We start from the raw sequence: 26,742 nt of genomic DNA, 5'->3' as shown, positions 1-26,742 counted from the left end.
TCAAAGAATAGCCAAGGTAAACATAGACAGTACTAGACAAAAATTATCTTTATTAGAACTTTATAAATATCTGTAACATGGAACATTTAAACTGAACAATTAACTGATGCACAAAAGCACTGATGAGGAAAAGAGAGGTCAACAGTAACAAATCACATTGAGGGGTTCTCCATCCATGCACTGAAGTATCCGTCTGGAGTGGAGGCGGTGACCAGGGGCATCAAGCAATGCTTCTGTTGTTCTAGTCAATGGAGACACTTTATTTACAAATCTTCGTCATCAAAGGTCTCTGTGCACCTCAGCATCACAGTCTCATAATCAAACTGAACAGACTCTCCCTGCAAAACAGAGTGGGCTGTGTTTTTATTCGAATTCTGGTTGATCAGCACCCACAAACTTCAACAGATGCACCCTTCCCTTTTTTGTAAATCCTAGGTACTTAACAGTCAAGGACAATGGCAAGGGTTGTCTGAAGAAGGGCTCCCTGTTTTAACTAACTCCTAAGAACATAGGATTCTGTCATGTTCTAATGTAACTCATTTAGAGTTGTCACTGATGTACAATGGGAGCAGGTTCATTTCTTAGGGACACAGTATAGGCATATCCTGCAAGTTACTGTGTGATCTCAAGTCCTTTTGATTTCAAAGTTGCAGGTTTGTGCCTTACTTTCCATACTCTTTGACTGACTTGGGGACAGTGAGCAACTCTTAAGAATTGAAAGGCTCAGGGATGAGCCTCCCAATGCAAGTTTCTTTAGACCACAGATAACACTTTTAAAAGTGCATAAGTAATATATGACAAGGTTCTTTGGGTGAATCTGATATCTTTTATTAGACCAACTTAAATAGTTGGAAAAACATTTTTTTTAGCAAGCTTTCGGGTTTAAAAACTTTGTCAGGCTGAGAGAGCCTCTGCAGTTGGGGTGTGCTTTTCCTGGATGGAATGAACAGTAAAGAAGCCAGAGGCTGGCAATCAGTGAAGATGTAAATGTGCCCTAGTCCTCTTTTCAAAAACAAGCTATTTACTTAAGTCCCATTTACTTTTAAAGTGATTCTAGACTCCTAAAACTGGATTTTGTAAAATATTTAGTCATCCAAAATGTGTGAATAGCTGCACAGTGGCATTTACAGAAGCATCTACGCAGGTTTGCCCATCTCCAGCTGGCTTTCGCTTTCATCCTTTTGAAAATTCTGCCCTGGATCTATATTAATGCTTCATCTCATCTGCTGTTGAGCACCTTTTACTGTGTGGCCTGAAGACATCAGCAGTTCTGGACAGGTTAAATACCTGCCCGACTTCGCTTTTGGAAATATTTTCCTATCACGCAACGTCAATTTTCCCTTTCTGTTTCAGGCCGGGGTCCTTTCTTCTCCTTCCTTGTCTAAATACTGCTTTTTCTTTTTCTGCATTGTGGTCTTGCAAGTATTTTCTGAAGTGGGGAGACCAATGTTTCAACATCTCAGATCCAGATCAGCAACTTCTCAAAAGCAGCTGCGCTTACTGTGTCTGTAACTGTAAAATTCTAAATGTGCATCTCCTGAAATAATTTAATGTTGTGTCCTGAGAGGAGTGGAAATGGAACTAGTTGATATGAAGTGGCCAATGATAAATCTTATCAGCCCTGCATTTATCCCACGGACAAAGAGGGACAGGCAACGATGGGCTGTGTTGTAGGGTTTGGTTGGCTATAAACTGCATACCTTGATTTTACAGGGCCATCCGCAATCCCACCCCACCGTTGCTGCATTTTCTTCGACTTGCATGCATGAACCTGCAGGACACTTGCTCATCCTGGGATGTTTTTTACCATTTGTACTGCTAATGTTGGTCACTACATGCCACAGTTAGTGGAGAACTTGCAAGAGGTGCTGTGCTACAGAGGAGGAAGAGTCAATGCTGCTGTCACAGCAGTAACTGCAATGTAATTAAGATATGGCTGAGTTAGCTTTAAATTAGCTAGTTCAGGTACATGTGGCAATCTAGCCATGGAAAAATGGAATCCAGCAAGCTAATTTGCCCCTGGTGGTTTTGCAGGGCATACTGCTATAGCTTGATTGCTACTGGTTACCTAAGTGAACTTGCTAAAAGTTAGCTCAGGCAGCTCTACCTACAGTATAGACACTTTCAGTGTCTGCTGTTCATTGGGACTCTATCTCTGTTCCCAAACTGCCCCCTTCCCCAAAAAACCAAGAGCAAAACAAAACAATATGCAAACAAATCCAAAAAAACCCCACAACCTTTCACTCTGGTTCACGGTATCGTCTCCTAGATGTAGTTTATTGTAATAACCTAAATTAAAATGGATGCCTCGTGCATTTTGCTTATTGATGCCCCATGCTCTATGAATCCTAGCAAGCTTCCCTGGACCATCTCTCATCACACTGCCTGGGATTCATGCGCAGAACTGCACACAAGGTTTGGGGTTAAACTTGAGGAATCCTTCAGCTGGACAACATTGTGCCCCAGAGCTGCCTTCTCATACATTATTCCTTAACTTTCTTTACATTTATGCTATGCAATGTTTTGCCATTCTCATTCTTGTTCCAATTCTAGTTCATGTTCTTTGTCTTGTCATGACTTCACTGACTCACCCCTCCCTCCACCTTTCCCAGTCCCCTCTTGTCCCTGCTGGGTTCTGTGGTCTGAGAGCTGCAAGATGGACTTGTGACAAAAAAACCACACACATTGTAACAGCTCATCACTGTGCTGAGGAAATGAAGGAGAAAGAACACCGTGACTACCTGATGCAAACAGAAAGCTCATGCAAGTACATGAAAACAATCCATTTTAGTTGCAGCTCTTTATTCTTAGCCACCATCCTTAATCCTTGTTCTTGCGGATGATCAGAAACTAGGAACGAGTTAGGTGAGCAGTAGGAAGCAGGGTAGCAGCAACTATCCTGGAGGTGCATCTGAACTCAAGCACAAACACAGGACGTTGCTAAGACATCTCTCTTTTGGGTGGTCCCTGTCCTATGCAAATTCTCCAACCTGAGGCTCATCCAATCTCTCTCTTGGACACTAAGACTAGGGCTGGGGGTGGGGAACCTCTCTCTAAATGACTGTCTGTCCACTAGGCCTCCAAGTGTGGGCTTCAAACAGGACAACTCAGGTCTTTTGGATAGTTTTTAACTTCTGCCTGAAGAGATCAGTTTCATGCTGGGGATACCATGGAGGCAAATCTGACATCCATAGTTAGTGAATATAGTTGATGGGTAGGTAAAATGCACTGGAGCTGCTCAATCAGCTCGTGTGATTGCTGTTAGAACAGTGAGGCAGTGGACTAGACTGCCTAAGAAGCTGTGAAATCTCCATCATTAGAGGAGATTAAGAGGTTGGGTAAGCATTGGTTAGGGATGATCTAGGACAGTGGTTCTCAAACTTTTTTTTCGCAGACCACTTGAAAATTGCTGAGGGTCTCAGTGGACCCCTTTAATAAATTTTTTTTTGTTCTACAAATCAAAGCACACAACTCATATTTTAATATCAGTAGTCTTACCTTACAAGTACAGATATTCTCAATTGTTCTGTAACCTTTCTGCAAACCACCTGAATGGAGCTTGCAGTCCAGGTCTGTGGACTACAGTTTGAGAACCTCTGATCTACGAGTAGCTACGCCTATGTTCTGCTCTGGGTATTTCCCATGTTTCTAGACTTTGCTGGTTGCCACATAGGACTGGAAAAGAATATTTTTCCCTCCTGCTGCTATGTCAGGGTTGGGTTTTTTTCTCGCTTTCCCCAGAAGCACTGCGTGTTGGCTGCAGTCAAAGCTGGAGGGTTTTGACTTGGGTGCGGTGCTCCTGCTGGGATATAAACCCAGAGATTCCTGGCTAAAGGGTCTTGCGCCACTGCTCAGGGTCAGACTGATAGCCATATTTGGGAAGGAATTTTACCCCACAGTCTGATTCGTACAGACTGTTTTTGCCTTCCTCTGTAAGTAGGGGTGTGGCCTTTTTCCTTGGATCTCTTGAGCATATTTTAACAACCTTTGCAGCAGCAGGTGTTGGCCACTGTGGTCCCCCTGCTTTACCCATAGCAGATTTTGTGATTTAAGGTATTAAAAACATCCAACCCTGAATCTTGTCTTCTACATGGCAGTCTCAAGCACCTCTGAATGGAAGGAATGAAAGAATGGAGCGTAAGACTGGGATGACCCTGTGAAATATGAGCAAAGGTCCATTACCTGGAAATACTGCTTTGATATGCATAAGACTATGCTGTTTCCTCCATAACGAGCACACTGATGAGCCTTACCTGGGGAAATGGCGTATTCACAAAGAAAAGACCTTTTAAGAACCCAATGATCTGCAAGTAGAGTTGGTGGATATCCTCTGGATTTTCTGAGGTGCAGCCTGAGAAGGCTGAACTGAAAACAGACACGGAAATGATATTAAATATCCTATCTCCTCCCTCTTCTTGCTCACTTTTTCTCTCTCTCTCAACACTCCCCCCTGCCCTCCCCCCCACAAAAAAAATACCGGTTCAGAAAAACAACTGAACAGTGGAGAATATTACTCAACAAATGATAGGAACACATTAGTATAACATAAGGAACAGTTATCACAGCAAAGAAATTCAGAGAGATGTGACAGATTTGATCCTACTGCTCTAGGGGACAGTATAAAGAAAGCATGTACCAGTAAGGATCCAGTTGTCTTGCAGCTGGGGTGTTTAGATGCATTCGTTGCCCTTATTCATATGAACTCCTTTGATTTCTTATGTTAAATGAGACCACTTTATGTGGCCAAGAAAATGCCTCAGAATGTCAGTAGTCACTATGTGGGCATGCGGAGACTGGCTTCCATCAAAGGCTTTGCAAATACACCTTGAGCCTGTAAGCCATGCCCACAATTTTTCCTGATTTCCCATAAAGTTCTGCTGTTGCCCCTTAATTTTAAATCAAGTGACAATAAAGACCCAACTGTCTTAAATTCTGATCTGGGTGGAGGGAATGGACTTGTATCAACCCTGCATTGGAATATAGTTTGACTTCTGGCTTAAACCTGGTTTTGAACTTGAGTGTTCACGTATTAAAGACTAGGGCAGTGGTTTTCAAACTTTTAATTTTTTTTTTTAAAGAAATGTTTTGTGTTCCAAGCCGAATTGAGTCCAAATCCATGAGTCAGTCCAGAACCATAAGTGGCCCTACAATCAGCAAACATTCTCCACCCCCACCAGGGGCTTCAGATATTTCCAAAGTCTTTTGGCAGGCATTCCATGTGCAGGTCCAAGCCTGGAGGCTTGGGGTTTGCATGCCCCCAGGTTTTGCCTGCTCTCAGCAACAAGGCTGCAGAAGCAAGCTAGGGAGGAGCCTCCCATTTCCATAAAGTGGGCATTAAGCCCCAGTACCTCAGCAGGTACTAAACCATGCCAGAAGAACAGTTATCGCTGGGAACGCTTAAGGAAAACTATCTTCATGGACCCAGATACATGGTGTTTTCCCTGCCAAGTAAGCAAGCTAGTACAAACTTGACATCATACTAGTTTGGAAAACCACCTTCTAGATCATGGTGTAACTCAAGGCACCTCTCCGTAATTTTAGTGAATTTGATAACACCTTAATGAGAACCATGTGCTTCTTTCCAGGAGTGACAAACAGGGCTGGGTGGGGACATGCTGCGGCAAGAGCGATTGCTCTTGCCACAAAGCAATCTGTATTAGGTTTTGCTCTTCTCTCTTCTTTGCTCTCCTCCCCTCCCCCATTGTCTGCAGTTTGTAAATAGAAAATGAGAGTTTTACAGAAGCTGAATGTGGTTGTACCCTTCACTCAGAGTCCCTCTGTGTCCTGCTGCTTGTGTTACAAACTATTGGTCAATAAGGGAGCAAAGTGGAGCAGGAAAGGGAGGGGAACGAAACCTAATGCAGGCAGGAGTACCCACTCCTACTGCTGCTGCTTCCCTGTCTGGCCCTGTGTGCCCCTCCTGCTGAAAAAAACATTTTAGGTGGCAGTGGCAACAGTATGGCTCCCTTGAAAAAAAGCTCATGGCTTTCCAGGGTACCGTGGCATCCAGGCTGAGAACCACTCAATTAGGGCCATAACATGGAATGTTTCCCTAATCTTAAATGTGTATCAGTTAAGCCACAACTGATGGCTTTCTTTTAATTCAACATTATTATACAATTGAGTTAATGATCTAAATCCCCTTGTTTTCATTCACACTGCTTTGGTAGTGTAACACTGAGTGGTGGTATAAGAGAGAATCGGAGCTGGTATGTTCAAATGATCCTCTAAATTTTTGGAGAATTTATTTATTGAAAAAGCAACATGCAAGAACAGAAAATCCCAGACCAGCCACGGAATAAGAATATCTTAGACCTTAAATGCTGGTGGCTGCAACCAGGAGAGGAGCAGGAGAAAAACCCTCATCATATCCTGTTCACTCTGCCTTTTGGCATCTGTGCTTTGCCACTGTGTGACACAGGACAGTAGGCAAAATGGACGGTTAGGTGAGGGCATCTTCTAACATATACTATCAATATATTTCAATGGTTTGCAACTGTTGCCAATTAACATGTGAAAAGAGGTTTGGAATTAGGACACAGATATGGATGTTGCTTTAACATCAGAAAAATCAAGTGCTGGATAGTAGACTGGGTTTGTTTATACTTACCCTAGACTGGACATTGTCTGCATCTCATTTCTGTCAAGAAACCCAGCAGCAACATCAAATGCATCTTCAAATAGTACCTAGGAAAGAAAACATTTGAGATGTTAAATCTATTAGGCATTTTACAGTGTTACTCAATCTATAATTTTTGATAATTAAGTATTTAAAATGTGGGAATTCTTTCTTCCCTCTTTGCCAGGTATGTTTATAGCTAGCTTGGATCCATAATTATTTCTGCCTCTGAAAAACACAAGTCATGGTCCTTACTACACAGCTAGAACAGGAGTTTGGGCTCAGTTCCATCAGGACTCTTCTCAGTTTCTGAGAATTTGATTTTAGCCAACCATCTCCAAAAGCATCAGTGCAAGGCAGGGATTATACGTGGCTTTCCCAGACTTTTCAGTTAGCTGTTATTGACATATCCAGCTAAGGATCTTGGCTGTACCAAGCAGTCCCACACACTGCTATTCAGGCTGAAGTTTTAGTTGCAATGGAGATCTGGTGTTCTAAGTTCCAGTTGCATAAGGCCATTAATCTAATTAGTTCCTGTTACTCCTAGTGCCAGAAGCTAATATATATGTCATGTTCCAACGCAAATCTGTAAGTAGATCGGTTAGAAATTAGACGGGTTTAATTTCCTTGCGACTTAAAAGGAAACGTGATCCTTGTCACTACAATATATGGACGTGTTAGAGGGGAATAAAAACACCCAGTGAAGTTACCCAATCTTGCTCTGAGCAGTTAATTGTTCAACTCACTGACAATTCAGCAAATGCTTACAATGAATTACCTTTCCTTTAACCCAGTGGTTCCCAACGTTTTTATGCTGTGGACTGCAAAACCATGGATTGGAAGTGACTGTGGACTGGCAAACCATAGCCTGAAAGTGGCGGCAGATTGGCAAACTGCAGACCAGTATACTTGGTATAAAATTTTATACTTGGTATAAAAAAGGGTTGGCTGCTGGTCTGCAGTATGCCGGTTACTTACGGTCTTCTGGTCTGGCAGTCAACCCTCCTGTGGATCGGCAGCCAACCCTTTGCGGCCCGGTACTGGGCCATGGCCCAGCGGTTGGGAACCCCTGCTTTAACCAACAAATTTCTGATGCTACCTAGTTACTGTGGGCATTTTTACGTGTGCAAGCGCCTGGCACTGTGACTCTTGCAGTTGTGTAAGTGGCAAAATGCATGTCAGCAATAAGAAAATGGCGGCAGTGCACTTTTGAACGAAAACACCTTGGAGGTGCTTTAGTTCAAAATCGTACCACTGCCATTTTCTCTGCGCTGACACGCATTTCACCACTTATACAACTGCAAGCAGTGCAGCGCAGTGCGCGTCAGCTCCCATGCAGATCAGACTTGATTAATCCAGTCTGCTCCGAAGTGGTGGATCTGTGAACTAAAAGGTACATGTATAACTGTCCTGACTGCCCACCTCTGCTGAGGTATGTCTGCAGGCATGCAGCTGGCAATATCAGCAGAACTTCTGATTATCACTAGAACTGGGGAAGGGCCTACAGCAATTGTCCTTTGTATTTCTCTTTAAACGTGCTATTAGAAAAGAGCCATAGCCATCTGAACAGTGATCCTTGAGTCAAGCTAAGCTGTGCTTCCTGCAGAATATGTAGAATGGTACTTGTATGCCTTCCTTGCCTTACCCTGCCTGTGTTAGAGCAAAGCTAAATGTTTCCTACAGGCAGGTTCCTCACTGCACTGCAGATCAACAATGCTGCTCTCACCTGCATGTGCTGAGACAGTCTATCAAGACAAAGCAACTGGCAACCACAATGTTATGGATCTACTGCAGAGTGGGAGAATTCACGGCAAATGTTTACTGCAGTGCTGTATTCCAATGAGTGGGAAATGGTTTCTTATAATAATGTGATTCCTCTGGAACAGATTCACAGTTGACAAAAGATATCAGCTTTCTTGAGGCCTGTGGCTTGTGAAGTGAGAAGTCTCTGTTATTAAGTGCTACTTACTTCCTCTGGTGTGGATACTGATGAACCACTGGCTTCCTGGCTGTTAGCTGTGCTGTCCCTCACGCTGCCTTCAGTGCACACAGGCTCAGAACACTGGGCCCTGGCATCTGGGAGGACATGCTGTCTCTGACTACAGTACTGCAAGACGCTTTCTTTCCTTTCTTCCGTAAGTTCCTGCCATAGGTGGGAAATAGCTGTTGAGACCACAGGGAGAGTGACCTCTTCGGTGCACACAATCCCATTCTCAACCAGCAGGTCCACTGTCTGTTTATAGAAATACAGGTACCTGCAATAAATGAAAGGAGGGATCTCTAAAAGGCAGCTTGTGATGCAGTGGTGCAATGTTAGAGCAGCAAGGGACTGGGAACTAAGTTTTAGTTTATAATCTCCACAATGCCACTGACTCCCTCAGGGACCTTGTATAGTTATTATTACAGACGGGATGGTTGGCACTGCCCACCATTAAAGCTGCTCTATACTCCCCATTGTAAGTCCCTGTTTCCAATTGCTTATAAGTCTGCCAAGCCTGTAACCTTTTGGAATGAAATTTCCTACGCTAGGTGTCTTCCTGAGGTTGAAACGCATATAGGCTTTAATTTTATTTATTTTTAAATTGTATTTGATTTTTAGCCATTTTAATTAACTCAAAAGGTTCAGCTGTTTCTGAGAACATGGTTATGGGGGAACCCCCCAAAAGCATGTTATTGTACCTATGTTAAACTGTAACCCCTTTCTTTAGGAGTCTCTAATGCCCCTCTCTTTGGAGTGGTTATTTGAAATGTGGTGAATTGGATGTGCTTTTTGCCATTTCTGTGGGAAAACAGCCAAATCTGGCCACGTTTTTGAAAAATCACACTTCATACATGCTCAGTAGAGACTTCTTAGACCTTAGCAGCTAAATACACCACAGGTTTTATCCACACCCAATATACTCCTGTCTGGGTATACACAGAATTCTCCCTGCAACTGAAACTTTGGGCTGCTGTAGGCTCTGCTGGGATTTGGAGAAGGAAACAGGAGAGAGACTAAGCTGGTAGAAAGGCAAGCCTGGGGTTGGCTGAGTAAGAAGACTGGGACCAAATACTAGTGGAGTGGGGGAAAAAAGTAATGAAGGAAGGAAAAAATCTGATAAGAAGCCAGAGAACAGGAGAGAACCAGCACTACTTGAACAGGGAGAGCAGGGCAAGGAGACTGGGACTGGCAGTGTGTGGGAGTGAAACTAGGATTTACTTGGAAATGACATTAAGAATGGGATGAGCCTAATAAATGGAGCCTGAGAGGTCTGATGGTGACATGCTAAAAAGGATAAAGCTTTGGAAAATGAACAGAAAGTGTGTGCCCATGACAGCACACTTTCTTCCAAGCTGTAATGATGATCCACGCAGTGTCACTATGAAGCCAACCTAATGGGATTTGTTTTTCCATTTCCTGATATAAAAAAAATATAACCTAGCAAATTGCACACAGTGAACACCACTGAAAGGACATTATTAAAGCTTCAAAGTCCACCACTTTACAGATGGGAAATGCCGGAATTAAGGCTGACCACAATTTGAATGAAGGCCCTTTGTGTACGTGCATTACAATGCAGCCTTTAATTATATGTTCACAGATTATTATTTTCCACAGAACCTCTGTGCTCAGAATGAATCAGCAGTGTAGGGAAGGAGATTTGTTTAAGGACCCTTGTTCCTTTGATGCAGAAGTTGGATGATTTGTACCAATAGATAATCCCCTGTGGAAACTGGAAGGTATGTAGTGAACAAGGCAGGGAATTTCTGGAAGACAGAAGGGAAGGTCTCCTTGTCAGAGGCTTAACTAGCAATTTTGGTGCTTTGGCCATGGAGGGGGAAAGGGGAGTAGGTGAAGGGGTACCAAGTACCAGAGAATAGGGGTCTGTGCACATACATTGCTGATACCACAGTGCAGACTCCCAGCATACAGGGCTGATGCCCTGCTCACCCACCCCTACTTACACTATGGCTGCTTGCAAAGGCCACTGAATGCTGTCTAGGAGATCCTGATTCTTTTTATGTCCCTGCCATGCAATTTCTGTGTCAGATTTGTCAAATCACTTACACCAGACTTCTTGCACTTGGTCAGTAATTGTATTTTTCTTACTTTCTGGATGCCCCATTTGATATCCTGGGGTCTGAGGTGTGAAAGCGCTGAGCATTCCGTGTTATAAGTGAAACATAAAGGCGCTAAATACATAAAATGCTAGCCAATGCTAAGGCAGACAAGGTTCTTTGCGTGAATCTGATATCTTTTATAAGACCAACTTAAAAAGTTGGAAAACAAATATTAAGAAAGCTTTCGGGTTCAAAACCCTTCGTCAGGCTAAGGAAGTTTCAGCAGTTGGTGCGTGCTCTTCCTGGACAGAATGAAAAGTAAAGAAGCCAGAGGCCGGGCTGGTATGATGATGTATACAAGACAGGCAGTTAGTAAAAATGTAGATTGAGGAGTCAATGGGTGAGAGACAGGCTGGGGGTGGGGGGAACAGAGAGAAGGGGGATGAATAGTGGAGAGATACCTAGGGAGTTAGATGCCAGGCAGGTTATAATGTGTCATAAATCCAATGTCTATATTTAGTCCATGATTTTTAGTATCCAGGTGGTTGATGAAGTGGAGTTCATAGGCTCGTCTCTGGGAAGTGTTTTGTAAGTTTCCTTTGAGGATCAGGACTGAGAGATTAGGGAGACAGACAGTGGTTTTCTTGTGAGAAATGTGCCCCCACAGGTAATTGGGTATTCCTGTCTTTGATAGATTTCTGGTGTGCATTCATTTTGGTGCACGGTTGTTGTTTGGTCTCTCCTATGTATTTTCCATCAGGGCATTTTGTGCATTGGATGAGATATATTACATATTTGGAGGTGCAGCTATAAGATCTGAGAATGCTGATGGCTCTGTTGTGGGGTGTAGTTATTGTGGGGGTGGTGGAGATGTGTTGGCAGGTTTTGCATTTCTTGTCATGGCATGCTCTGGATCCTTTTGGTGTGTTCTGGGCTTGAGGAAGTTTGCTTCTGGTGATGAGGTTAGTGAGGTTCGGTGCTTGTTTGAAGGCTAGGATCGGTGGCTCTGGGATCTTTTTTAGAGTAGGGTCTCTTTCTAGTAAGGGCTGCAATTGTTTGAGGATTTTCCGTACAGGTTCAAGAGAGGGGTGATATGTCATAACCAGCGGTGTGCAATTTGTGGGGGTTTTTCTTCTGTACTGCAGCAGTTCTTCATGTGGTATGCGAGTGGCTCTTTCAAACGTGCGATCTATCTCTCTGGAGGAGTGTCCTTTTTGCGTGAAAGCCTTTTTAAGATGGTGAGGTGAGTAATCCTGGGTGTTCTCTTCAGTGCAAATTCAGTGGCATCTGAGGGCTTGGCTGTATATCACAGCTTTTTGGGTGAATTTAGGGTGATTGCTGGTTCTGTGCAGATACGTATGTGTTTTATCATTCTGGATACTGATCATTGTGTCTAAAAAGGAGACGTTGGTGCTGGACTATTCTAGAGAAAGTTGGACGGAGGGATGGTGGTTGTTGAATTTCTGATGAAACTCAATCAGGGATTGTAGGTTTTCAGTCCAAATGATGAAGATGTCATCGATATATCCCAAGTATTGATATGGGTTTGATGTTGCAGTTCTTGAGGAAGTCTTTTTCCAGGTGGCTCATAAAAAGGTTGGCATACTGTGGGGTCAGTTTGGTGCCCATAGCTGTTCCCATCATCTGGAGGAAGTGTTGATTATTGAAAGTGAAATTGTTGTGTGTGAGGATGAAGTGTATAAGATCAGTAATATCTTTGGGTCTGTATTCTGAGTTGTAATCTTGTTCCTGTAGATATGTAAGGCATGCTTGGTTGCCGTCCTGGTGTGGGATGTTGGTATATAGGCTGGTAATGTCCATGGTGGCTAGGAGGGTGTTGCTGGGAAGGTGGTCTATGTTTTTAAGTTTCCATAAAAAGTCTGTAGTGTCTTGTACAAAACTTGCTCTGTGGGTGACGAGTGGTTTTAGGATTTATTCAACAAAACCTGATATTTCCTCAGTTAGGGTCCAATGCTAAGGAGTCTGAAAAATCAGGTCCTGGGTATCTCAAACTGGACACCCAAAATAAGTGAAAAGCTTTGGTTTTAATGCTGCTGTTGCTCAGTTCCTCATCTTTAAAATGGGGACAATATTCCAATATCCACAACCCCAACAGGAGTGTTTTGGAAATAAACTCATTAACATTTGTGAAGCACTTGCACAGTGGGGGGCCAAAATTTCTGGCAGGTGGGCCACAAATTAATCCCTGCAGTCTCCCCAAATGTCACCCCGATCCCATTCATCTTCCCAAGACAGTGCTGTGCTTTCTGCTCCCTGCCATATCTGCTGCTTTGCTCTCTGCTCTCTCCCTGATCTGCTACATGCCACACACAGGGTGTTTATAGACATGCTCCAGGAGCCGGGAGGCGCTTTACTTAGTGAGCTGTGTTAATTAAAAGCACTCGAGCATCACCTGTATCAGTGTCCCCACACTGAAAAATGGTGGCAGGGTGTTTTGAACTAAAACTCAGTGAATGAGCTTTAGATTAAAGTGCCGTGCCGCCATTTTTCAGTATGGAGACACTGATACTGGACGCTGGAAGCTGCTGGAGGACATTAATGTCTGTGCTCCAGCAGACTTGATTAATCGGGTCTGCTCCGATGCACTGGCCCCATGGCTCTCCGCCTGTCATCATAAGGTCTGTTTTCCTGACCTCTGATCATGCACATGGCTCTTCTCTGGACTCTCTCAAGCTATGACCCCAGCTGACTTCCTGCCCCTGGGGTAAAGGGCTGGACTCGATGATCTTCTGAGGTCCCTTCTAGCCCTAATGTCTATGAAATCTATGATCAGCTGCTCGCTAAGTGAGAACAATCCAGCCTGTGTATTGAATGAAGCAGGGCGGGGCTGTGGGGAAAAAACAGTGAGCGATAGAACTTAAGACGGTATCATTATGCATATGTAACTATCTAGGTTACAAGACAAAGTGTGTAGGTGTATTATTTTCTCCATTTTACAGGGATCTGTGGCAGAAGAACAGGTATTTCACAAAGTCCCACAGAAAATATGTAGTAAAGCTGGGAATTCAACCTAGAGCCCCCATGTTTTAATCCAATGAATAAACCACCAAACCCTCTTTTCTCTTTTGAAACCTGTTTTGCCATTGGCATAATAATAGCTACCTCTGAACAAAGCTATATTTGTATTTGGGCTGTTAAATCTTAGGCCTTCTGAAATGAAAAGCCAAAGTTCAAAGCAACATGAAACAGATGTTCCAGCTCCCAAAAAGTGGCAGCCATTCTACTGAGTTTTATTGAGCTCAAAATGATTCCTTGGAAGATATCCCCATTAAGCAGGTCTCCTGACTGACTGAAGCATATTGCAGGTGAAAACAACTGAAAGCTGTTTAATTTTTTAGAAAATGATTATTGTAATGAGCCAAGATTTGTAAATATAAATAAATAAAGCTCTTCCCTTCCAAGATCATTAGTATTTAATCTTCAACTTCTATATCACAAGGTTGTTCCACTGTTCAGTTAGCAAGAACTGAGATGGCTTTATCATTTTACAGTATTTTCATATAACAGGTTCCTGAACGATCCCAAATTTGCTAGGCCTGAAGACCAAAGAGAGAGCAGGACAAGAAGACTGGGATTCTCCCAAACAGATTTACTGTCATCAGACCAAGAGGTACTCATTCTCAAGCTGAGAGACAGTTCTGTTTCCAGGGTTCCTTCAAGCTTTGCAATTTTATATGGAATTTATATGGAATAGGATTTTATATGGAATATTCTGACTTTAACAACTTTCCAGATGCAGTGACATCCAGAATGGCATCTGTCCAACTAATATGCACAAAAAACCCACAGACTGCTACACTTACTTCTGCAGAACTAGGAATCATCCCATACATACCAAGCAAGCTCTAAAGTATAGTGAGGCCCTCACATATCACCACATCTGTACTAAGGAAAAGACTCATGACACCCACTCCACCAGTCTGAAAATTGACGTTGGCCTGCAAGTGCAAAAACACTCCAGTAGAAAAACAGACATTTTTGAACAAGCCACCCATATACCCTACACAAACCCACTACAACATAAAAGAACCCCTACACCACAGATGCAATGACTCTGCACCCATGCCTGTCGCATGCTGTCCTGTAATGGAACCTATAACAAAGATCATCAAACAGCCTATAGATAAAGAAGACTGGGACATGAAAGAAATATTCCCAGTCCTCCTGCTCCTTTCTTTCCCAGCCTCACCCAACTCATCTTCAGAAGCAAACTCTAATCATTAAGAACAGCAGAACCCTGCCTAAATAGCAAATGCAATAACCTATCAGCAAATATCCACCAACACTACAGTCAGCACACCCTTGCAAGGAAAACAAGCAAGCTCTGACAATGCTACACATATGCCACGTACTATGATTGACATCTCATCCAATGCACCAAATACCCTCAGGGAAACTGTGTAGATGAAATGTACTCCAGAATGAAATCTCACAGAAAAATGATGAAGGACAGAAATACCCTATCTCCAGTGGAATAACACTTTTCACAGAACAACCACTCCATTTCTGACTTTGCTGTCCTTGTATTTAAGGGAAAGCTAGAGAACACCTTCAGAAGATGGGTCTGGGAACAAAAAATAACAAGTTTACTTAATAGTAAAAACCATGGACTAAACACAAACAACAGCCTTATGGTGCTTTACCATTTCCTGCTGCTTCCACTAAGTTCTCTATACTGCACAGGTAACAATGACCCTTTTCCTCTGGAATTAGCTTATTCTTTTATGTAATTAGGTTATCTACTTCAACTCCCCTTTATTTGTTTTGTAGCTACTTCTAGGAACTTCTCTTTACTCCACAGTTTTACAGCCCTCTTCCACTTCTGTAAGTGACTACTTATTTGCATAAAGGAGTTAAACCAGGGGTGGGCAATTATTTTGGGCAGAGGGCTGCTTACTGAGTTTCGGCAAGCCATCACGGGCCGCATGACAGGCAGCCCAGGGCAGATTAATATTAATGTTCTACAGTTTTTAGGAGCCCTGCGGGCTGGATAGAATGGCCTGGTGGGTTGCATCCGGCCCCCAGGCAACATTTTGCCCACCCCTGAATAAAACAGAAGTCATTACTTTATCTACTATTTAGCTTAGGCTGTATCTGTTTTTTTTTCCACCCCCCAGATCTGAGAGAGACAAACTTTCAGGAATTTGCCCTAACAGATCTCCCACCTATACAGGTTCAATTACTAATTACTATTTGGTCTGAAACACTCGCAAGTAGCTGCTGGGGGGCGGTTCACAAAGGACGATTACTATGGTTTTGTGCACTGCCCACCAAATTAGGTCTCAGTCTCATTGATAACTATAATGAATAGCCAGTGCTATCCTTATCTGAAAGGATGAACTAGTATCAGGCTGCTGTGTTAAAAGTCTAAGCGTGAACGGTTAACCACTGATGTCTTTATGGGCTGGTAAAAGCTGGCAGCATTTTATGAGGGACAGTATTCTGTTTCTGCCGCTGCAGCTCCTGACAGTCCATCTAAGTGACAGGAACAAAGTCTTTTCAAAAGAGATGCATTTGTAGTGCTGGTTGGAGATAGTGGGTGCACTGTCACATGTCACCAAAGGGATGAGTTTGTTTTTATTGGTTAGGTCACTACTGTGCTGTGTCAGAAAGAAAGGCGATCAACTTGTGAAAGGGAGTTAATGTGCAGAAACTGCAGTCTGCCATGAAGCTGCCAAGAAAACACTGCAAGTCCCCACACTACTGTTTGTCTTGCTTTGTGTGCATTAGTAAGGCTGGGAGAGAGCAAACCACTAGTCACTTATCACACTATGTTGTAGTGGGGGTGAAGAATGGCTTACTCCCTCCAGAAGTACTTATGCAGCATATTCTGAGGTTCTGTATATGTTTCTTGCTTACAAATTACCTTCTGTCTGATTTCCACAGGAGTTAAGTATATAAGCATAAAAGTAGCAGGCTTCTGCCACCTGCTGGCACAACTCCATGCTTGGTTTTATGAAAATCGTATCAACGACAAAAGGAAATCTTAGAAAACATCCTGTACCATGTGGCCGAGAAAAGCAGGCTGCAGAAGTTTAAAGGTTTAACAGAAGACAGAACATTTAACCAGATAACAAAAACAATTTTTGAAAGCGATGCTGACTCTCCTGCTTCACAGCTTTGGCCAAGCTCTTACTAGTGGAGAGAGAAGCCACAAATTTGAGATAATTTGATCCTGTAATGTTTCAATATCTTCCTCTGAAGCATCTAGTGCTGATTGCTGTTGGAGAAAGGTACTGGACTCAGTGGACCTTGTGCCTGATTTAGCGTGGTCATTTTTTGTTCCTAAGATAGTCCCCTTTTGGGGAAAACGTATAATAAATACCAAAACGGTATTAACAGAAGTTTGTTGGGCACAGAGGTAAGAAGTCACTCAGGAGCATGTATCCGGATAGATCGTACTGGGTACATAAACACACAATGATCCTGAACCTGCCAGTAGCTACTCCTTTTAAAGCTGCTGTTTCTGTCATTAAATAGATCATACTGCAATGTAAAGACCATTTCAACACACACCAGTGGCCGCTCATCAGTCACTCCAGAGAAGTAGCTGGCAATGTTTTGGAGCCACAGGCTGGAACAACCCAGCTTAGGTCTGAGATGGCCTGCTGCTCTGACCTAGAATTGCCACTTCTCCCTGTACCCTAGGCATGGGTGTACCCCAGCTGCTCCTTGCTGCCTGGCCCCAGCATGGGCAAAGCTCTCTGATGCTGGCATGCCACCAAAGCCTCACTGGTTCCATGGGCCAGATCCAGAGGTACTGTAGGATGGATCTGACCCATGGACCACATGTTGCTGACACCTGCTCCACAGCACTAATAGACTTGAAAGAATGTTATACCTCTTTCACGCAGCTGAAGGATCCTCAAAACTTGTGTGACAGGGGGCGCTGACAAATGTGCACCTCCCTGTTGTAACTCATGGCACTTCACAGGAAGCATCATGAGTTACAGCCCCCCCCCCAACCCAAAAAACATTTTCTGTTGGTTCGTTTGGGGGAGTGGGGGAGGAAATCGAGTGCCACTTTGGAGCCAGCTGCATGTCTGCAGCCTCTCCCCTAGTGTTGCCCCCCCACCCCACAGGCTCTGGTGCTGTCTTTAGGAGGGGAGGAGGGAAGGGAGCTCAGTCTAGATCCCTCTCAATCCACCTTCCTCTTCCCCAAATATAGGTCAACCCCAGACCAAGCTCCCTCTCCACCCCCCCCCCCCGCCCCAATCCTTAAGACAAAGACAACATTGGGGATGGGCTGCATTAGCCCAGCCATGCTCCTGGTGTGCACTGATAGAAGTTAATGAAGGCACTCTGCATTTAATGGGACACTTTTAAAGCACTCTGCAGCCATGCACTTCTCTCAGGGCACAGCTGTAAAGCACTTTTAGATGGCTAGTTGTATGACAAAACATCATTTCTGTCAGTGCCTACGGAGCTGCCATATGGCTGAGGAGGACTGACCATAACTTGTGCAGGGCCTACTGGGATTCAGAGTCACAGTGCTAGTAAGGAATTGCATGTTGTCTCAAATAAAGATGCACATACCGTTCAAATTCTATCAGGTCAGGAGATGAAGTGGTTGGGGACTGCATAAGTCCGGATTTCCCATCTCCTTCCACATCCTTTTTTTCATATTCTTGAATCAAATACCACATGGTGGAACCACTTTCACCTGTAGTGTCAGAGGATGATGCTGAGCTGGAAAGAAAAGATAGGGAGAAGCCAAATGAATAGCTTCCTCAACTAGGTTAAAATGGTCCTTACTGTGGTCACTCTTTCTTTCTGAGTAGGTACTTTTTCCTTTGCAGAGTGAATTGAAACCCCTTGCAAAGAAGCACTATGAAGAAGAAAAAGAAAGGTAACCATAAGCACTAACTGGGAATAAAACCAAAAATGTGCATGGAACTTTCATATACTGGAGTATAAGGGTCCAATCTGGAGCTTTTTCTGGCAACTGAAACCTCTTCATGTCTGTATATTTTTGGTATTCCTCACAGGGACAGAGATGCTGTATTTGGTAATGTTTGCAATGTACTTTGAGATACATGGATAGAAGCAAGTACAAAATATCAGCATCATTTCTTGATTTGTGCAAGTCCTTACCTGTGATGGCTGAAGTACAACTTGATATATTCCTCCTTGACTTCCTCCAAGCTGGATGGGTTCCCATCCTCCACACTGAAGGACTCTGTTGTCAGCAGAAAGATAACTGTCACAGAGTGGAGTGTTCAGCAGCATTCACTCTTGGTTCCAATCAAACAGGATAATGATGGCAATTTGACCTGAATGTCAGGGAGTTCTCAATACTATAATAATAATACTGGGAGAAGCATCTGCTGTGTGGGGAGTTTATGATCCCTAGCCAAGATAATGTGGCAAATTTAGAATTACTGGTACCTTATAATGCTGATCTGGTGCGTGAACTGATAACATTGCTAATCAGTGGTAAAAACCAGTGAACTCAAGTCCATTCAACTACTAGTTAATGCAATGTTCTATGATTTTTCTTTCTTTTAAGTGGTAATAGTTGGACAACTACAGGGAGTTTTGACCCTGTTTAACTTAATGAAAATGGATGGAATGGCTTTAAATCATCAGCATGCAAGTCAAGTCACTGCCACGCAAAGGAATGACCATTTAATGTCTAATTCTGGTCTCTAGATCCTCGGAGGGGTGAGGACAGATGGCTGATAACACTGCAGGGGCAGCTCTGTATGCCCAGACACTTCACATAACTCAACAGAAATTGAGCCAGTTGATTGAAGATTGTAACAGGTACTCAAAGAATGTCACCCTGCCATCCTCATCCTGAAAAAAGCAGTTATGTCTCAGAGTGTTGGGACTGCCTAATGGATAAATATCTGGGAAGACATACCAGGTCAAAAGAAAAAAAGTACAGCATGTCTTATTGTCTCCCTTGGAGAAAATTTTTAGGTAAAGTTTTCATGCCCTACATTTCTGTGAGGAAATCTTTTTGCTCTATTTTCAGTCCTTCACTCCAACCTGGAACCCAACTTTATTTCTGAATCATGTGCCATGCACCTCTACTGGCCCTTGGAATACATGGGTGAAGACTAGGACTAGCCCTGCCAATACTTTGGTCAGATAAATGAGAATGGGGGCTGGGGTGGGAGAGGAGATATTTTTGTTGCTGATACGGGCCTCTCACACAGCCTCAGTCAAGGGAGAACCCAGGTAGGAATTGAGTTGGGGAGGAATGACAGGCAGATTTCTTCTGAGGGTGGAAAAGGCAAAATCTAGGCCCAGTTATTAATACTAGCTCAGGCACTTTGCTGCATCTTGCTATCTGTCCCTATTTAACAAATAAATGACAAGTAGGTTTACAGAAGCTGTTTCAGGCAAATATTGGCATACAGTACCTTTCATCTTCAGCAAAGTACCCAAGGTTTGCTCCAGCTCCTGGATATAATTCTTAGCCTTACGCAAAACCTGACACTAAACATAAAAAAAGAAAACAGACCCAATCTTCCTCTATTCTGGCTGGATTCACATTTTAACACTTAGTTGGTTTTTATACCTTTTCTTTTTTTTATTACCAACTATGGAGACTGGGGTGGTGGGGGTGGAGGCACTAAGGCGCACAGTTGACAACCCAGCCACCGCAAGTTTGAGGTCACAGAAGAAGCACTCACAATGCGATCGTGCTGTGAATTCTGCTAAATACCTTGTTGCAAGGACATGGGAAGGAAGGATTACCAACTATCTCCAAAACCCCTTAAAGCCAATTCTGTGGCCAGCTACTCTGATGCAGATAAAAAAGGGGAAAAACCCAAGAATCAGAGCGAACAAAAATTTTCATTCATATGTAATATGTATTCTCATACAGGTTTGAGGTTTACTCTGACCCTCTCTCTGGCCAGCAACTGTTCCTTCTGCTTGAACTTAACATTTGTTGTTGGATGTCTAAAAAGCATGTGGTTAAAATTTTGCAGGAAGTTTTCTGGCTACAGATCTAAACAACTCCTTGATCATATCATGTAGGAATTATAAGACAAGATCTCTTTGGCCAAATCCTTCTCTCAGTTATATTGATACCGAACTGCAGTAACCTCACTGCCAACAATACAATTATTCCAGGTTTACAGCACTATGAATTTGGTTACAGGGACTAAGACCAACACTGGATTCAAGAATGAATTGGACATTTATATGATTACAGAGAACAATCATAATTATCTATCTTTTCTAAAGATAGATGAAACATAGATCATATTTTTTCATATATAACCTAAAGCTTTCCTCCCAGAACCAGCTGGGGAAAATTGGGGTATTCACATGTGAGGAAAGGAGGTCCTCACTGTTCTGTAAATTTGGCAGGGGGCGTGGCTTTAGTTGCTATGACAATGAATGCTGCCATGGCTCCCTGCACTGCTGCCAAATTTCTAGACCTGTCAAGAGCCCCCCCTCCGCCCAACTTGTGTGCTGGCTCTGGGACTGTATGATCAGACCCGGTCCAGGACCATATGCTAACTTTGGGCTGCATACTGGATTGGACCTGGCACCATGGCTTCAGAGCCAGTGCATGGTCCCAGACTAAGCAAGGCCTGGGAACCAGCATGCTGGGTTGGACCTGGGACCTGATTCTGATTCAGGTCTAATCTGGCATGTAGCTCTGGACCTAGTACACTAAGTAGGTCTGCAGATCCCATCCAATTTGGGGGGCTGGCAGCTGGCTTGTGAGCAGCCTTGGCTCCCTAATCATTGCTACTCACTCTTCAAAATCAAGGTGCATACTATATATGAGAAAATATGGTAAACCTGAGGTTTTTACATAAGCATAAGCCAGACACTAAGAGAAGGATTGGGAAAGAACTTCTGTGTTAGCTTTTGAAGAAATCCTGCTTTCCACTGCATATAAAAATAGCAGTGGGGGTATTAAGATAGCAAAGTAGTCATTCCAAGATGAGGAAAAATCTATGAGACTTACAAGAGCTCCAAAGAGCTCTAAAAGCAATAGTAAATGAATGGTAGCCTTGTTAGATTTGCTGGCTTTTAGTTCCTGAGAGAGTGATGATTTTAGCTTTAGTTGTACCTCAAAACGTAACAAGAGCACCATCTCAAGCTACAAAAAGAGGCCAAACTTTGCACTTTTTGAGCACTTCCCTCCAAGGATCTCAAAGCATTTTACAAAGATGATGTCCCTTTGGAGAAAGTTTTACTCTCTCCATTTGACGAACAGGAAAACAGAAGCACATGTGACAAGTAATTTGGCAAAATGAATCATAGGCAGAATCAGGAATAGAACCATGTCTTTCAAGGCCTGTTCCTCTGCCTTGACCACAATAAAATCCTTCCTCTTTCATACCATTTTAGTGTCAAATTTCCTTTTTTTTATGAAGTAAGTGTTGTTCAAATGTTTTATTCTACCTAACTTTCCAGATTTTCTTCAGGATATAAGCCAATTTGCAAGGCTTAATGAACTGCCTTTCCCCTACAACTGTTTCTGACCATAACCCAGTAGTTCTGATTTTGTCCTGAAGTGCTGCATTGTCAAAGCAGTTCAATCATGGGATTAGCTTTGAAAATACTGCCATTATGAAGAATCAAAAATGTACAGGCAAAAAGTTACATGATAAACTACTGACACTGGCATTAGAAGATCCCCAGTTAGCCTGTTCTGAAGTGATGTGCATATAAGGAGAAGGCTCAAGGAAGTCTCCCATGATAAAACGCCATGTGTACAGGCATCTCCCAAAAATACTGTGGTCAGAGCTATGAATCTCCCCTACAAACACATGTAAAGTATATATATGGATGTGTGCCTGTGTGTAGAGAAGTGCACACAAACAAATACATTTTCTGTACCTTTGATGCCAAATTGTCTGACTGAGAATAAACAGTTTCCCGCAGACTGTTAAAGAGTCCTGCCAGTGTTGCCCGGTGTCGTGCCTGAGATAAGCGTCTTCTTACCACCCGGGGCTCTAACTCTTGCAGATGTGCTAGAAACCCAGGAGTCACTCTAACATATGGGCTGCTACAGTCTCCAGATGTCTCCATCAAAAGCTGCAATGGAACATTATGTTTTACTAAATTAAAAAAAAAAGCACTTTTAAATGCTCACACAGTGGGCAGATAAACAAGTTAAGTCCAGTGTGGTGCGGCAGAGCAATCCAGCTCACTTCCTTCAGGAAATTATGAAAGGGATAAAATCTTCACTCCTTTGCCTTATGAACTATTAATACATACTTGATCCACCACTAATGGCAGATGATTTGGCTTGAAACACACTCAACCAAGGCAGGTAAGCAATCTATCATTTCTTTCCCCACAGAGCTGTGATCAATCTTTTTCTATGGTATACATGGGTCTCAACCTTGCAAGAGGTTCAATGCCTTCAACCCCCATTTAAATGACTAGAAGTCAGAACTCTCTGTGACATCATAAATGTTTTCTTATTAAATGGTGATGCCATATTAAATTATATTACACATAGAAACTAATAGATTTTTTAAAGATACCTACATGCCATTTTCAATTAAATGCTAGTAGTGAGGGAGGAGGGAAGAAACATACCTAAAATATGTTAAACAGAACTGTGATCTTGTTTCCAAGAACTGCTCTAGCTGCAGTTACTATAGGGAATGATAAGACCCTAAACTAGTAAGATATAATGCTACTTTAGAACTGCATGGGTGGTGTCCATACATGGTTGAGGTACTGAAACCTACCAAATTAAAACATAAGATAATTATTACTAATCTGTATACTTGTTTGGTATTGCATTATGGAATAGTAGCCACATTTGACTGCATCTGTTTACTGTTTTTGATTACTGAGTTTGTATGAATGTATCAATCATGGCAAATGCCACATAAATGAAAATGAATGTGTAATGCTTATCAAACGTTACATTTTTTATTTTTTCCAGATGCTATTAATGACTTTAATATATAGATTTAGGAACAGATACAAGCACAGTGAGAAGATAGTGGATGTCCTTCAGCAGAAATGAGTCTTGGAATGCTTGCTGCCATTACCTTGGCAACATGAACAAAGTATCTGAACTTGGCTCAATCTCACAATTTGCATAGGGTTCAAAAGGGTTATCAAGGACAGCTTGCTTTCTGTATGAAGACCAGAGCCATCAGTATTATTCCATTTTCTGGTCTGTCAGAGTAAAAGCCTCACCACCTTTTCATACTCCTATACAGCCTGGGCCTGAAAACTTCCTTCCCTCTTCTAATGTAAAATATTACCAAAACATGATGGTACGTGGTGAATGACATGGGATTTTTTAAATGTCTGCTTGTGGGGGGAAATGATCCTGGTCTCCTTCCCACTCCCAGCTCTTGTGAGGTGGAGTCTTGTTGACTTTTTGGCCTTTCTAAACCACAGTGGAGGAGAGATTAGGAGTCAGCCTGTGCTCCAAGGGTTCCACAACCGGGGAAAAAATAATAATCAGACCAAACAAAACCGAGTCACTAGAGCAAGCCCCAGCTTCTCCTTTGTGTCTCTAGAAAGAGAGATCTTAGAGAAGCAAAGGAGGGGTGCCAGTGTTTCTGCTCTTTGGATTTTTCCAGCCCTTAGCAGGGCACAAATTGTTCCAGCAGCAACATGTCCCAGGCCTGCGGGGTGGCTCTGCCTGCCCCAGTATATAGGCTAGCATAGCAGGAGGGTGCCAGGACCACGCTCCGTGGGGGTAAGAAAGGGGGGGCTCGGCTCTGCCCCCCACCCCTCCCTGTAGCCCTTGCCCCTGGCGCGTTGTCCCCACTCCGCCCCCCCGGGGACAGCTCTCTATAGTTACAGCCTCATCCCGCACTCGGGCTCGTCCCAGGCACAGCTCCCAGGCGCGACCGGGCTGGCTGCCCCGCTCCCACCCATAGCCACAGCAGCCACGCCGCACCCGCGACCCCAGCAACACCGGCCGCACGTGGTCGGCAGCCAATCGGGGCGCAGGAGGCATCTCCGGCAGCCAATAGGAAGGCAGGTGGGACTGGGGTAGAACGTTGGCGCGGCAGTTGTTGCTACAGCGAGCAACAAAAGCGCGGGAAACGATGGGGGGAGGGGTCTGCAGCCGTGGGAAGGGGCGAGCGCGACCTCAAGTGCTCCTCAGTGAGGCACGAATGTGCCTCCCCTGTCTCATCCAGAGTAATTCCTCCCCGGTCTGTGGTTCTGGCCAATGTGTGGTGCCCCGGGACTGTGCATCGTCTGTCCGCTCGCTTCTTACAGCGCTTCTGAACCCCGCGGGAGCACTATCGGCATTGCAGCCCGCGCTCTGAGTCTGCATTCCCGTGGGGGGGGGGGGGGGGGGGGGGGGGTGCGGGGACTACAAATCCCAGCATGCAGTGCGGGCAGACCGCCCTCACGGAGAATTGCATGCTGAGATTTGTAGTTTGCAGAGAGTGCATCTGAGCTGCTAATGAGAGAGGTTCGGGCCAGGAATTAGCCTTCAGGTGTAGCTGGGCATCCCCAGGCTATGCTCAGTGTGTTGTGCTCAGATTCTGTTATCTCTCGTCATAGATTTCATAGACATCAGGGCTGGAAGGGACCTCGGAAGATCATCGAGTCCAGCCCCCTGCCCAAAGGGCAGGAAGTCAGCTGGGGTCATAGGATCCCAGCAAGATAAACATCCAGTTTACTCTTGAAGGTGTTCAATGTAGGTGCTTGAACCACCTCTGATGGCAGGCTGTTCCAGACCTTGGGGGCTCGGACAGTGAAGAAATTCTTCCTTATGTCTGGCCTGAAACAGTCTCGCAGTAGTTTATGACCGTTCGACCTCGTCATCCCTTGGGGTGCTCTGGTGAACAAATATTCCCCCAGATCCTGGTGGTCGCCCCGATAAACTTATAGGTGGCCATCAGATCACCCCTGAACCTGTGCTTTTCCAAGCTAAAGAGCCCCATGGCTCTCAGCCTGTCGTGGTAAGGTGAATCGATGGAGACTCACAGGCCCCCAAGCGCTGAAGAGAAATCTGTGCGGAGCCTGAGTCGGTGGCACACGCCTTGTGGGACTGTTTTTATGCACAAAAAGTGTGGGAGAAGGTAGCCATCTATTTGAAGGAGACAGGAAGGGGAACGGGGATCACTATCAAAAATGTTCTCTATGAGTTAACAGAGGGGACGGATGGGTCATGAGGGTCCTTATCACATGCACCAACGTAGCGCTATGGAAAGTGCGTTCCCTGTTGGCACTAAAGGGCTCGTGCTTTTCAACATCAGAGTGTCTGCTGTTAGCAATGCACGAGCTGCACTTCTATAGAGGCAGAGAAAAGCATGGGACGGAAGGAGGGGATACAGCGCTCTGGCAAGGGCTGGACTTCAGGGGGTTGTTTCAGCCCCGTATAGGCATAGGATAGACTAAGGGACACCTTTTGTTGTCAGAAAGAGTGGGTGAGGGCTTTGTCAGTACCTTTCTGTTAAGTATCAATGTGTGAACCTGTAGTTATATAAGAAGCAAGGGTAAGATGTTCACTGAATAACACTGGAGTTTTAACCAAAGTGAATGAGACGTTGTTTATCGTGTGAGTATTATGTAATTTCTTAAACTTGTATTTGTATTCCCTTTGTGAGGCCTCAGGTGGGGTTCTTTTTAAATCTGTTTGATATTGCCTGTTTTCTAATAAAATGTTTCCAAAAAAAAAAAAAGTCTGCTTTCCTGACCTCTGATCATGCGTGTGGCTCTTCTCTGCACCCTCTCCAGCTTCTCCACATCCTTTTTGAACTGTGGAGCCCAAAAGTGGACGCAGTACTCCAGCTGTGGCCTCACCAAGGCCGAGTACAAGGGGAGAATGACATCCCGGGATTTGCTCGAGAAGCATCTATGGATGCAAGTTTTGCTTGCTTTACTAGCCGCAGCATCGCATTGCAGGCTCATGTTCATCTTGTGGTCAATCATGACCTCCAAGTCTCTTTTTTCCGTAGTGCTAGCCAGCGTAGCACTGCCGAGCCTATAAGGATGCTGCAGGTTTTTCTTCCCAAGATGGAGAACCTTGCATTTTTCGGTGTTAAACAACATCAGGTTCTCATCCACCCATTTGCTGAGCCTGTCCAGGTCTGCTTGGATCACCCACCTGTCTTCTGGTGTGGATGCTTTGCCCTAAAGTTTGGTGT

At 43.9% G+C, this 26,742-nt stretch overlaps 1 protein-coding gene across 1 annotated transcript; it reads right to left on the bottom strand.

Moving 5' to 3' along the window:
- Positions 1-25: 25 nt before the first annotated feature.
- Positions 26-24,937, bottom strand: STRA8 (stimulated by retinoic acid 8). The gene is made up of 9 exons (XM_090042805.1): positions 24,438-24,937; positions 22,499-22,696; positions 20,053-20,128; positions 18,776-18,860; positions 18,218-18,370; positions 8,589-8,874; positions 6,611-6,687; positions 4,254-4,365; positions 26-338 (listed from the first exon to the last, which is right to left on the bottom strand). The coding sequence occupies exons 1-9, from the start codon at positions 24,594-24,596 to the stop codon at positions 264-266; spliced, it is 1,221 nt and encodes a 406-aa protein (XP_089898931.1). The 5' UTR covers positions 24,597-24,937; the 3' UTR covers positions 26-263.
- Positions 24,938-26,742: the final 1,805 nt, after the last annotated feature.

Source organism: Crocodylus siamensis, chromosome 4 (assembly GCF_052110815.1).
Source record: "Crocodylus siamensis isolate JL-2025a chromosome 4, ASM5211081v1, whole genome shotgun sequence".
NCBI lineage: Eukaryota > Metazoa > Chordata > Crocodylia > Crocodylidae > Crocodylus > Crocodylus siamensis.
This window is presented reverse-complemented; position numbering and strand designations above follow the sequence as displayed.